This window comes from Podarcis cretensis (assembly GCF_951804945.1).
Source record: "Podarcis cretensis genome assembly, chromosome: 5".
NCBI classification, from domain to species: domain Eukaryota; kingdom Metazoa; phylum Chordata; class Lepidosauria; order Squamata; family Lacertidae; genus Podarcis; species Podarcis cretensis.
The window spans coordinates 59,255,706-59,269,240 of NC_137174.1; the positions used below are offsets into that span (position 1 = coordinate 59,255,706).

Consider the following 13,535-nt stretch of genomic DNA (forward strand, 5'->3'; position numbering starts at 1 on the left):
AGTAATAATGTTTTCAGTGACAAATTAATGTTTAAGTCCTTATGGGGATATTTGTGTAAATGTGTGTGCACATCTCATTGAAGACTGCCCTTCTTCACTGGCCTTGCCACATAGAGAAAGAGACATATTTTGCTTCAACATCTCTGCATGCTTATTCACCTGGGCAGGTGGACTCAGGGATACTGAATTAAGGGGAGCTCTTGCTGGGGATAGGATGGAAGAAATGCCAGTGGCATACATGGAGGAAGTGATGGTGCCCTCTAAGCATCGTTTATAGCTGACTCTTGTAATCTAACCAGCACCTCTTGTGTTGTGTGTTTGATGTTTCCTGTGCTCACCCCCCCCTTCTTTTTTAGATTAAGCCAATCATTCATCACTTCCCATGTTTCCAGCTGCTGTGAAGAGTCCAGGGCCCCATTTTTTACTCTCCCTCTCTCCCTGAATTTATTTTGTTTTATTACTTTGGACCATTAAGTATTTCTATGCTCTCTGCTCCCTCCTGTGTTGTATTAGTCTTATTTTGAATGTCTCTTTTGTGATTATCTCATACTTTTAAAAGTTAGGCTTGTGCGGAAGTTCCTAAGGGTTTGTTTGTTTCTTGTTTGTCTTGGCCATTCAGAATTCCCACCCATCACCCCTCTCTTCTTTCTATGGAAAACATGGCAATGCAGCTTCCTAATGGAGCTCCAGAAAACTTGTTGCTTTGCTTGCACCCTCCTTCTGCCATCTGAAAAGCTTCAGCCCTGCCTATATCCATTGTAAAAGTCCTCAATTCTCAGATGAAGTTGTTAAACGAGGTGGGAGGAGGGGTAGACTTGCAACCTTTCCACAAGGGCATTCTTGAAGTTTAGGATAACCTCCTGCCCAGTTGAATGAACCTCTATCAGTGTGTTGCACAGCACTCAACAAGACTGCGGGTGTGTTCTTCACTTCCTGTGTTGATTTATAGTCAGTTCATTCTTCACTCTGTGTTGCACAGGTATTTTTACTTGCTGTGTCTAAGAGACTCCTATCTTCCCCATTTTGATGAACCAAATGTGTGTGTTGGGGGGGTCTATTCTCTCTATTCCCCTTCCCTCAGGTCTGGTACTGTGCACATCACCCAAACCCAGTGTGTGATCATGAGTTGGGTATTTGAAGGCTTAAGTTGGAGCCTCATCCCCTTCAGGGCCCTGGGAAATGCTGTGACTTTAGAAGAAGAGTGTGTCTGCTGTGAATTGTTGGTAAAATGTGTCATTAGGTAATATTTATATACCTCACCTGAGTAACATTTGAAAATGTATATAAAAATAAAGGTTCTGTTCAGTGGCTTCCTACCCGTTTGACACACCTACAACACTTAGGGCTACTTTACCATGGAAATTGTATTGAATCTTTGCCATTACGTTTGTGACAGCTCCATGATTTTTCTGTGTGCTTTATTAACTCACCAGTGGAAGAGAACGCATTTTTGTTACAGACTGTGGGGCTGCAGGAGAGGCTTAGACCTCTGGCTCTTTCCATGTTTCTTCTTCCTCTTTATGCATTGTGTATGTACTCTGCGTGCCCTAAGGAGTCTTACTTTATTGCCGCTTATTAAACATTTCTTTTATATCAGTATTGGTGTGGTGTGATATAGTTTGATGTGCAAAGACGAGACATGTTGATGAGCCATCTCAATTGCTGCTTTTGGAGGTTATCAAGACATATACACAATTGTGAAGGATGTCACCAAACAATGAACTGTTGGAAGATGGAAAGATTGCCTTGTTAGCTACCACTCCCATGTGGGTGTTGTCTTTGACCTGGTCTACAGCAGGCTGGCTCTCCAAAAGAAACCAGAAAGTTTGGGTAGGAACTTCAGAGCCTGGTCATTGCCCTAGCTTCAGCAGAGGTAGACACTGCACTGTTTTTGACACCAGTCTTCCTCTCCTAGTTGATCCATTTCTCTGTGCTTGGCTCTTCGTGCTTAGGCTGGGTTTGATACTACATTGTTGGTGCATGTGAGGAGGCGCTATTTGGCACTATTGCCAGCCAGGTGTGGTTGCACCTACCTAATTGCCACACACTGGCTATACAGGAGCAAAGGTGTAGCTCAATGTGTCCCACTTCTCCTGAGCAAGCTACTACCCAGCCTCTCATTTGTGAGGTACGGGAGAATTTGGATAAAATCAGTTGGTGGCAGCAGCACCTAGAAGCTCAAGTACAAGTCTGAAACAGGTCCAGCTACCTCAGAAACAGAATACCAATCCCATGTCAGTGCCACACTTCCTCTTACATGCCTATGGTCCAAGGGTTGTTTAAGCCTGTCAGAAGTGGGGCTTTTAAAACCCAATCCTAATTTTTGCAAGTTAGTGGTTTGTTTTATGTCCAAGTGCTGCTTAAGGAGCAAAATTTGGTGTGTTTAAGCTGTGGACCAAGTACTTTCCTAGAGTACAGAACTGAAGGAGATGACTGCCCCCTTCTCAAGTGTGATTGTTGAAAAAAAGAAAAGTGCCGTGACCTGTATTGAAGTGACCCTCTAATTTTCTTTTCTGAGAAAACTGAATAACAGCAGGTTTAATTTGGGCCATTGTTCTGGGAGAGGGAGACAAGCCTATTATATTTTTCTATGGGGAAAGAAAAGACCAGCCACGTGGCTAAATGAATGTCATGTTCACATGGACGACAACATTGGTAGTTTAAAAAAAACAACTAAATCAATTCTGCTGTTTCTAAAGGAGGGACAATTTTGAGTTCCCTCACTTGAGTCATCATAAACTCAGATCGTTAAAAGCGTGGCAAGAATCACAAACCTCAGTTACTAAAACCAATGATGCCGGTTTTCATCTGACAGAGAAGCACCTGCCAAGAACAGAGAAATGCTGTCTGACATCCTTACAGCATAGAAAAATACTATATTAAATACAAATATATTAATATATGTAAGAATCTAAGTATTATGTATAAAGACCTACTTCAGCTGTTAGCTTACAACAGGTGACAAAAGACATCATTTCACACAATTGCTGACTGCCCTTTCCATGAGCTGCCCCTGAAGGTTGCACCAATTGGGTTTTTGATGCTACCCTCCCTGTAGGCACCAAAACACTTTGTTCTGATCACTGGGAGGTTCAAAGCCAGCAGTGAACAAGCAAAAGCTTGGTACAATCTTCATTCAAGTATGGTGATAAGTGGAAGGTGTTGCCACTTGGTTGAGATAACATTGCAAGTGTAAACTTACTTTGGTACATGATGGACAAAATGAACAGTGAACATCAAGCATTGCCCTCTGCAGCATATGGCTACCAAACAATACCCAATATAATCTACTTTATTACCAAAGTATGGACTGCAGTGGCAGGCACAGTTTTCAAAAAAATCAGACATAAGATACTTTCCGTTTGATATGTGTATTGGCTATAATCGGAAATGTGAAGTCATAAGAAATTCCAAAAACCCTAATTAGTTTATTTTGTGTAATTGAACTTGTTTAGGAAACTTACAAATGGAAGTTTAAAAGCTGCACATTCTCAGTGTGAAGAAAAATACATTTAACATCCTTGAGGTTTCTATAATAAATAGAAATGAAAAATACTTAAGATGGCAAAACCAGAATATGAAAGAATGGCTGCAGATTTAAATGGCCCCGCAGATCCTGTTATGTTAACAGAGTTTCATGCTGTACCTGTCTGCAAAAGTCACCAGTTAAGGCTTTTAGTACTAGCAAGGCAACTTATGCCCTGCTGCCATGTAGTTTCTGTCTCTTAACCTGCAGCAATGGAAGAGTTAGCAGGTTCTGCATGACTAGCACACACAGAGGTACAAGGTGGGAGCCCCTGTAGAAGCCCCTGCAACTAGCCATCCATTTGATTCTCTGCAGGAGCAAAGGATAGCCTCCTTGCTGCTGGTTTTACCCATAATATAGTGTATAGTTGAAAACCTGTGCTTCTAATAACCAATTGTTTTATACTAGGGGGTATCCTGAGATGCTACCCTTTTATTTCTCCCATATCCAATGTACCTCCTAGAAACCTGCAACCTTGAGATTACATGTACCAGATGCTTCCAGGCAAGTAGCTCTACCTTTTAGGAGGGAAACTTCCCCCCACCATAGGAAACATGATCCATAAGTTTCAGGGAACAAGCATCTGGCTGAGGTTGCCCTGGAAACAAGAACACATGTACAGCCAAGGCCTCCAGGCTTGTACCGGAGAGCACGTTGTTTCTCAGCAAACTGGGTGAAAATTCTGCATCCTGAGAATATCATCTCGATTTTTTTTGAACAAAGTTGTTTCAAGCCTTCAAGTGTCTCCTACACACTTTAAAGCCTCTGTCTGATGGAAGTCTCAAATACGCAGGCTGGGTAAGTAGCATTTCCAGTGGTTGGGACATGGCAGCTTCTGTGTGCTATTTTCTCCTCCCAACCAAGAGAAGCAGAGCAAACTCTGCAAATAATCTTCAGATTTGCTTAATTAACATAGTGCATATAGATCAGAGATATTAGCTTTTCATGTGCAGAATTTGAAGGAATCTGGCTTGGTGTTTCTCCCCCCACCCCACCCCCCGCAACTCTAATGGTTTTACTTCTAATTATTGGTCAGTAGCTAGTGATGATAAGTGCAAACTACTTTTTCTCTGCAAGAATAAGTTAGATCAAAAGTGTCTTTGACCAATTTGCAGCTCTATTGTCCAGGGTCTAGCATAAAAACTCTTATCAAACAGGGATTTGGAAACATAGCAAGAGAAGGTACTGTCAGCTTGGTTTATTTTAACTGCCTAGATCTTAAAGAGCCATCTTATTTCTTCTGATGCTGTGGCCCAGGCCTAACCCCACCTGAGCAAATAATCTATAGCACTTGCTTCGGAAGCCTGTGCTTCAGCATTTATTGCAGGCGGTGGCTGATATACCCAACCCCACAACCCATTACAAGAGGGCAATGGTAATTTGTGGGTGGGCCTGGTGTATGAAGAGTAATGCTACAGTAATCTGAGTGCAAGAGACACATGCAATTCATTCCCCCCCCTCCCGTTCTAAAAGGCAGGTGAAAGTGAGCATGATGGGCATGAAAATGATTATTCTCGAGTTCACAGACGTTGGGTTGCAGAACAGGCACCACTCTGAAAATATCCAGACTTTTCATTACAGCAAACCAGATGGCATTTGGGCAGGAGACCGATTTTTGCGGTGTAGAAAGGCAGTGATATAGGCAGAATCAGAGAAAACTACGTCTGTCCCTGTTGCTGCCCTCAAATCATGGAGATGGCTGGCTTTATAACTGGGGACATGAAAGTCTCCCTGTCCCATCCAGCAGAGGTACAACAGGAAGACTGCTAGCCAAGGTTTCTCCAGCCCTCATGCAACAAGATCCTACACATGCTTACTTGGCAGTTAAGTCTCATTGTATCCAAAGGTGCTTACTCCCAGCTAAGTGAGTATAGGATTTCAAAATTAGGGAAGTGGTGATAAGTCCTATTAATGCTGGTGGATCATTCAATGTGGAGCAAGTGTGGCTCCTTTTTGCTATTAGTTGAGACCAGACTGCAGCTCCAAGCTTAAGCTGTTTTTAAATACCATTACCTTGCAACCATCCGATATTGGAGGCAACTGTTCATACAAACGCTTCCCATTCACCTAAGGGATTTTATCTTTGCTAATTCTGCAGCACACAATCCTCCTGCCTTTGCCCGGGTGCTGCCTCTGCATTACTTGCAATTTAGTCCTATAAACAGAAGATGAGGTTGCAACGAGCAGCCAGTAGGAATAGGAACAGATGGGTATTCAACAAGAGAAAAAGCAAAACTGCCAAAAGAAAAGGGGGGAAAAGACAGACATGGTGCAGGATAGCAGGGTCTAACACCGGGTAAAATGACAAGATATGAAATGGCAGGATCCCGTGTCTAGGCATGAGCTGTGGACATGGCCTCTCAGGGCACCACACTGGGCAAAACAAACAGGCATGGACAGGCTTGCTAAGAATCCGTATTGTGCACAAGTAGTGGCCCCAGATAGAGTCTGTGCTGGATATAAATACATCTGTTGGGCTGGATTTCCCAGCAAAAGTCTTCTATCTACACCTTTGTCTGGTCCATCCAGAAGAGCCATTGTCACCATGCCAAAGGAGATGCTCCATTGCCAAACTGAGAGCCCTGCCCCACCCCTCTTCCAAGCAGCAACAGGGGCAAGAGGAGATGGCAAGGGTGTTCCCAAGGCCTCTGTCAGGGCAGGCCTGGCCCACTTGTCTCTGGCTCTGGCCTGTCCCTTGCTGGAGGCTACATGCACTGGGAACAGCCGCATTTGCTGGGTTTTTCCACCTCCTCCACAAAGGAAGAGCCATCGCTGCACTCAAAGGTGTATTTCCTGCGCTTGAGGCGCAGTCCTGCACAGCATCCTGGCCCTGGGCACGATCCCCGGCACTCCACCCAGGAGACAGGCCGGGTTGTCTGGCAAATGGCATAGCCTCGCTGGACCTGGTGGAAGTCTCGCACGGCCTCACCCCGACACTCCGACTCTAGGGAAAACATTAGGAAGAGGCAAGTCAGGCAAGGAGGCTCCTCTGCAAAAGCCTTCATTATACATTATGCTTGGGGTTCTGGTAAAGGTCAACTCAAAAAACTGGGCATTCTAGTATGTATAAGCATACTATGACGAATGATCTTGCCTTCTGAATGGTTAGGGTCAGGTAGAAAAAAATCTTATCTGTCCCTTATCTGGTTGGCTGGGGGTCCTGCGAAACTGGTCTTGCTTTTTGTCAATGGAAGGAGAGGACAGAGAGGCAGGACAGGGTGGGGTGGGGGATGGGAATCAAGAATTTGTGGCTCAGTTGCTCATGCTCCCTTACCAAAGTTGTGGCCATAGTGTCTGGAAGAAGAGTGCAATGGTATTGTACTGGGATGTACAACACTGGCTGTTCTGTGGGACCATGGAATTTCAAATTCCCATTTATAGCCAGTGCAACAGAAGGGATGGAGGTCTACAGTTGCTAGAAAACTTACTAGGGGAAGAGGCTGGGCAAGAAATCGCATCTAAGGACGCCCTGGCTGGGGTTTCTTCTGCCCACGGTGGGCATACCTGGCTTAACACAATACTGGCAGCTTAGGTAGAGGCCTAAGCGTCTTATCAGGGGAGGGCCCTCAGGGGTCCTTAGCTATGGGGCACATGGGAATGTAAGGAAGAAAGGGAGAGGTGCCTGACCTTGGTCACAGAGGTCGCCATCAAATCCCCCGTTGCATTCACAGAAGGCCTCGCCTGTGTCTGAGATCTGGCACTGACCATGAACACACTGCAAGCTCTTGCATGGGTTGTGGAGTTCCCCTTGCTGGTTGCACAAGGCTCCCTTGTAGCCATCCTGACACTGGCAACTATAGGAGAGGGCATCAAGGGGCATGCAGATTCCATGGACGCACCTGTAGAATGAGTGAAACATAAAGCTAAATATAGGTGAATTCAAAAGGTTGCAGTTAGGCCACCATCTTCTAGAAGCATCATTTAACATAGGAAGGACCTGCAAGATTCTCTGTGCACCCTGGCTTCTCCAACATCATCTTAGGAATGCAAAGAAGTGAGAGAGGAGGAGCGTTCTCACTAACTCCTCAACTTTCCTTATCCTCCAAACACACAAGTACAGCTTTATTGAGGCTGCTTTAAAGGTGAAGGAGGAGTTGGCATTTGGTATGTGCTGTTGTTCTTGAACGCTGTTCCCAAACCTATGCCCCTGTGCTGGGCTTTAAGTAAAGGTAAAGGTACCCCTACCCGTACGGGCCAGTCTTGACAGACTCTAGGGTTGTGCGCTCATCTCACTCTAGAGGCTGGGAGCCAGCGCTGTCCGCAGACACTTCCGGGTCACGTGGCCAGCGTGACGAAGCTGCTCTGGCGAGCCAGCACCAGAGCAGCACACAGAAACGCCGTTTACCTTCCCGCTATAAAGCGGTACCTATTTATCTACTTGCACTTAAGGGTGCTTTTGAACTGCTAGGTGGGCAGGAGCTGGGACCGAACGACGGGAGCTCACCCCGCCGCGGGGATTCGAACCGCCAACCATGCGATCGGCAAGTCCTAGACACTGAGGTTTTACCCACAGTGCCACCCGCGTCCCTTGTGCTGGGCGTCCCTTGTGCTGGGCTTTAGAGGGAACTAATTTCTGTTTTTGTTGCTTCAGTCATAAATGCCCTGTCTGCCCCGCCTCATCAGAGATGAGCAAACAGGAGAGGCAAACTACTGCCCATCAGAGCCCACAAGATGCAGTTCCAGTCACACTTAGGAACACAGGGAGCTGCCTTATACCAGGTCAGACTATGGGTGCATCTAGCCCAAAGTTGTCTGCTCTGACAGGCAGTGGCTCTGTAGGGTCTCAGCCAGAGGTCACTCCTGATCATTTCAAAGTGGAAATGCTAGGGATTGAACTTGGCCCCTTCTGCGTGAAAAGCACATGCTCCACCACTGAGTTGCAATCCCTCCCCACACGCTCTCCATCTTGCACACAGCACTGCGGTGAGAGAAGAAGCCCACAAGGAAAGGGTGGATTCTGCTGCTGTGTACTCACTTGTGGCCCTGGCAGGGGTTGCTAACAGGCTGGTCGCAATGGGGCCCGACCCAGCCTGGATCACAGTGGCAAATGGGGCCATGAGGGGTGTTGGGTTGGCAAATGCCATGCAGGCAGTAGAGCTTGCGGCAAGGCTCACACCCGGGCACCACCCCTGGCTTCATCTGCGTCTTAGTGAAGTCCTGCAGCTCGTTGTTGATGTAGAGGTTGCGGATGCAGCCATGGAAGCTGGAGCCATTCAGGATCTGCCAGAGGCGGAAGGCGGCAGAGTTCACATCCACGGGCATCCCTGCGAAGGGGAGAGCCAGAACAGCAAGGTAAGGGACGGGAAGAGGAGGGAAGAGCAAGGTCCTGGGGCAAAGAGAGATGGTGCTGGTGGAAGGAAAAGAGCATTCCTTATTCTGGAATGCTGTGTGGAATGTTAAGAGCCAACTTCTTCCATTTCTCTCCCCTCTCCCCACTGCCACAGCACCCGTCACTCCTCCTCAGTTTGGCACGTGGCTCTTGGTGCCCTGCAGTATGAGCTCAGACACCCCACCCTGGAGAGGAGAACAGAAACGTTCCTCTTGCATCACTACTATCCAATGGACGTGAGCGAAGAAGAGTGAAGGAGTTCTCCATTCAGTTAGTGCCCTCCAGGTGCAAGTATGTAGGTGACAGAGATACCAGCCTCTCTCACCCCCTTCTCCCCAACTGGACTGGGCCCAAGTCACAGTCCTACCCCCAACATAGAGTGGAGCCTCAGAGTTCAGCGTGTGGGCCTTGCCAAAGCCGTCCATGGTCATGGGGTCTCCTCCATCGATGGAGAGGTTTACCATCCGCTCAAAGGTCACCAGCTCTACAGTGTGGAACTGCCCGTCATTGATGGTCTCTGCACTAGGGAGAGAAGGGAGGTGTGGGATGGGAAAGGCTGGTGGCACCCAACCTTTGGCCTGATATCTGGTATCCACAGCCATCTGGACCCATCCAGCATGGAAGTGCAGCACCCGTATCCACTTTGCCTTGTGTTCCTTGTCACTTCTGCACTAACTCCCCACGATCCAGACCCCCGAAACCTTCCTTTTGCCTTCATGGTCAATGTGCAGCTTTGCTCAATGACTGAGGGTACTCTGAGCTGGAAGGAGAAGCCAAAGGCAGAGGGCTACCTGTAAATGGCAGAGCTGGGGTAGGTGCCTGGATCATAGCTGACGCGCACATGGCCTTGGTACAGCTCCACCGCCATGTGGTCAGTGTCCCCATTATATAAGAGGATCCCATTGTCTTCAGCCGTGGAGACCTGCAGAGAACGAGGGAATGAACAAGCAAGGGGTGTTATTATAAAGCAGCAATGCAGCAGCAAGCAAAGGCTATAGCAGCCAAGTCAGCTGCTTGTGGCTGGAAAGCCAAACAGGATGTGTGTGACTGTTGCCATGGGAACAAAGGGGCAGTCCATTCTGTACGGAGCACCGGATGTTAGCTCAGTGTGTGTGTCATATGACCCGTACAGGATGTACATGGGTGGAGTTTATTCTTACTGCTGTTGAGTGCAGACATGTTTTCTCTGTACTGAAGTGAAAGACAGAAATAAAAGATGTAAATAGATTTCTGTCTGCTTCTTTCCCCTCCCTGGGGGACACCAAAGGGGAGAGAGAAGGAACGGTGTGTTTTTCTCACAGCCTGAGAAGAATCGCCGAGACCTCGCCTGCTTATCTGCCACGGGAGTAGCAGCCGGGAGGTCACCGAGGAATATCTGCCGGTGCCTGGAAGACTGGCACATCCCTCTGACCCAGGCAGAATAACAACACATGAATTCTACAATCCAACCAGTCCTACAAATGGCATGGATGAAGAGTGTGGGCAGATGCCCGCTCTTGGGGTGACGGAGGCGGCAGCCTTGCTCATCAACACTTACCTGCAAAGTGATGTTGGCGCTGGGCCAGTTTTGCAGGTCAGTGAACTGGAGGTACGTGTCCCTGTCCACAAAGTTGACACTCAGCAGCTTCTCGCATTTGGGCCCCCCAAAGCCAGGAAGGCACTGGCATAAGGCACGACTGCCTAGCTCCACACAGTTGGCCCCATTCTGGCATTCTGCCCTCTCGCATGGGCTGGGTTGGAGGGAGCCATGGGGTGGAATCTCACAGAGCTGGCCGCTATGATAAGAGTGAGAACACAACAAGGCACAAATTGCGGGAGGCAACTTGGGGATAACACCACAGGGTTTTAGCAGGACCACAGCTGGACCCTGCGGCACTCATACAGTTTTAAGGCAGTGTGCACTCTCCTCTGATTTTCCTCTTCCCAGAGACTGAGTAAAATGTGCCTGGAATCACATGCATGTGTGTTGCCCCATGATCTTTCCTGGTCCCTGTTTGTGCCTGCAGTAAGAGCACTCCAGTTCACTGAACTGGGGCATCAAGTGAATGGGACAAGGCAAATACTCAAGTGACATACAAGTCATCACACCGCCCTGAATCCCAAGGGAAGACTGACACACTTTACTCAGTTTGCTTCTTCACCAATAAAGACAACCAGAATATCTTTGGCCAGGGGTGTCCTTATGGGGTGGTCCAGCAGACAGGGCCAGCCCAATACATTTTAGCACCTGAGGTGAACCACAAAATGGTGTGCTCCCACCAACCAGGGAAGAAAGGGTAAAGATCTACATCAGGAACATAGAGAGTATCAAATCAACCTTACTGGACAGTTGAAGTGGGACTCAAAGGCCATTGTGGGGGGGGGCTCACTCTGAATCATGCCCAGAGGGCAGCCCCCATTATTTTCTCCCTAGTCACTGTAGAGGTGGCATGTGGGGGGGGGGCTGTTGAGGAAGTGGCAGATCTGCCCTCCAAGGAGTACACCATAGCTGTTGCTGCCACCACAGCATCCCTTTGAGGCTGAATCCACTGCCCTGTGGATCTGGCCACCTGAGGCATTTGCCTCACTTTGTCTCATGGGCAAGCTGGCCCTGCCACCCTCTTAATTTGCCCAGAGGCATTCTACATTTATGCAGGTTTATGTCATGGGCATGTGCCCCAAGTCTTTTAAGCTGTCCTCAGCTGCAGGACAGAGCTATGTTGCATATCTCTGTACATTACGTCCCTATATACAGGAACTACTTTTGCCAGGATGTTCAGAACAACTTGTCTCGACTCCTTGGTGGGCAGAGCAATTCACACTAGGCATGTAACTCCTTGTGTGGTACCAAGTCCCAGCAAATGTGAGATGCATTCTTTTAATCTCATAAGCACAGTCAAACAACGCTGGAAACAGCCAGGGTCTTAAAACTAATCACTGTTTGACACTTCTGGTAATAACTGATCACTCTTATCGTTGTACCTCTTTCTCCCAGCCACCCTTGTGGAAGAGGAACTCTTCCAGTAGAGGGCAATCCCAGGTGTTGAGATTTTCAGGTAGCTTAGAATGAGTTGAACTGGTATATACTCCTGCCCATCTCACAACCTTACCTGTAGCCTCCGGTACAAAGGCAGGAATACCCATTTGGCTCATCAAAGCACTTGGCGTTGTTCTGGCAGCGATGGTCTAGGCAGTCATCATAGTCTACACTGCAATTATCTCCCACAAAGCCGGGCATGCATTCACACCTGTAGGCAGGGACAGGGAGAAGCCACTCACTGGCCGTAGCTGCATCCCTTTCCTATCCACTTTAGAAGTCTGCAATTCCCCTGGTTTGCTGTAGGTTTAAATTTTTCTGCTTCCCCCCATGCCACCATGGTAGCTGCTAAATCACTCACTTGGGCCCATCAGGGGTAGCCCTGCACACTGCATCATGCTGGCAGGGGCTAAGCTCCAGGGAGCAGACATCCATTAGCTGCTCACAGTAAGTCCCTGCAGGAAGGAGAGAAAAGTAGAGAGAAGCAGGCTCAGGCCCCATGTCCCCCGGGCCCAGTCTGCATGTGGCTGAACCAGCTCCCCCAAGCAAAGAGCAGGGAAGGGAAGGAACGAGGAAGAACAACCTTTGCTGTCCCATCACTTGCATCCGTGCAACAGAACCAACAACTTATGGGAGGGTTTCCATATCCGGACCGGCAAAGTTATTGAGCTTTTCTTACTTTGCCCAAAGTTGTTGAGCTTTTTGGGCAGATTCACATGAAGTTTTTAAGTTACTTTTTAAGAAAATCAGCAAAAATGATGCTGCCAACATGGGCTGCCATGTCCAAATTTTCCCGGACATCTTAGCAGAATGTACTACAATATTCCGGATATGTCCAGGAAATTCCAGACGTATGGCAACCCTATCTTATGGGCAGCCCACTAGAAGCACTGTGAGATAAGGTATGGCAGACTTCCATTCATACAATAGGTGCCAAACTACTTTGAGGGGTGGTTTTTCTTTTAACAATAAATTTTATGAAATAATTTAAAATAAAATATTTATGTCTCATGCTTCAGCCCAGAATGCTGTTATTTGTATCTGACTCCCAAACCCATGACTCAATATTCAACCAGAGTATAGGTGGATCTCCTTCTATTGTTCAGGGAAAGACACTATTGTTCACAGGCTACGTACTAACCTGGCAGGGAAGGGGGAACTACTACTTGGGAAGCTAATGCATCAGGGTATCTTCAGGTATTGGTGGAGGAGAGGTGCTACCACTAAACTAAAAAAAGTAAATGTTGGGCACTGGAGTCAGATCCTTAGGATAAACCTGCCTCTGGCACTGACCAGCTTAGAAGTTTGTGCTTTGCTACCTTAGCTCTCTTCTGCTTCTCTTCAAGTGCATCCGCCTCCATTACAAGCCTGGCCCTACCTGTGAAGAATGGAAGGCATAAGCATGTGTAATTGCTGGATCCATTAATGCATGTGGCACCGTTCTTGCAATTGTTATTGTTGCAGTTGTTGGTCATTAGGCTGCAGGTTGGACCTTCAAATCCATCCACGCAGGAACACCTGTCGAGAGGGAAATGAGGGTTGTTTAACAAACTGAGAGGTTAGAAGCTGCTCGCTTTGGGGCATTTCAGGGGTTTTGTGGGTGGTTTTTCTTTATCATTCTCGAAAAGAGCCCAAAGAAGAGCGAAAGGAAGTCAGGGCTTTGC

The 13,535-nt window shown here is 47.5% G+C and overlaps 1 protein-coding gene across 1 annotated transcript in view; it reads right to left on the bottom strand.

Moving 5' to 3' along the window:
• Positions 1–3,408: 3,408 nt before the first annotated feature.
• SLIT1 (slit guidance ligand 1) overlaps positions 3,409–13,535 on the bottom strand; it is a 124,700-nt gene continuing 114,573 nt past the window's right edge. Inside the window, exons 29-37 of the mRNA XM_079977221.1 lie at positions 13,250–13,389; positions 12,233–12,326; positions 11,945–12,082; positions 10,393–10,630; positions 9,647–9,777; positions 9,223–9,377; positions 8,502–8,790; positions 7,154–7,365; positions 3,409–6,470 (exon numbers count right to left, since the gene is read on the bottom strand). Coding sequence (XP_079833347.1) covers positions 6,232–6,470; positions 7,154–7,365; positions 8,502–8,790; positions 9,223–9,377; positions 9,647–9,777; positions 10,393–10,630; positions 11,945–12,082; positions 12,233–12,326; positions 13,250–13,389 — 1,636 coding nt within the window. The 3' untranslated portion in view covers positions 3,409–6,231. The remainder of the gene's footprint in view (positions 6,471–7,153; positions 7,366–8,501; positions 8,791–9,222; positions 9,378–9,646; positions 9,778–10,392; positions 10,631–11,944; positions 12,083–12,232; positions 12,327–13,249; positions 13,390–13,535) is intronic.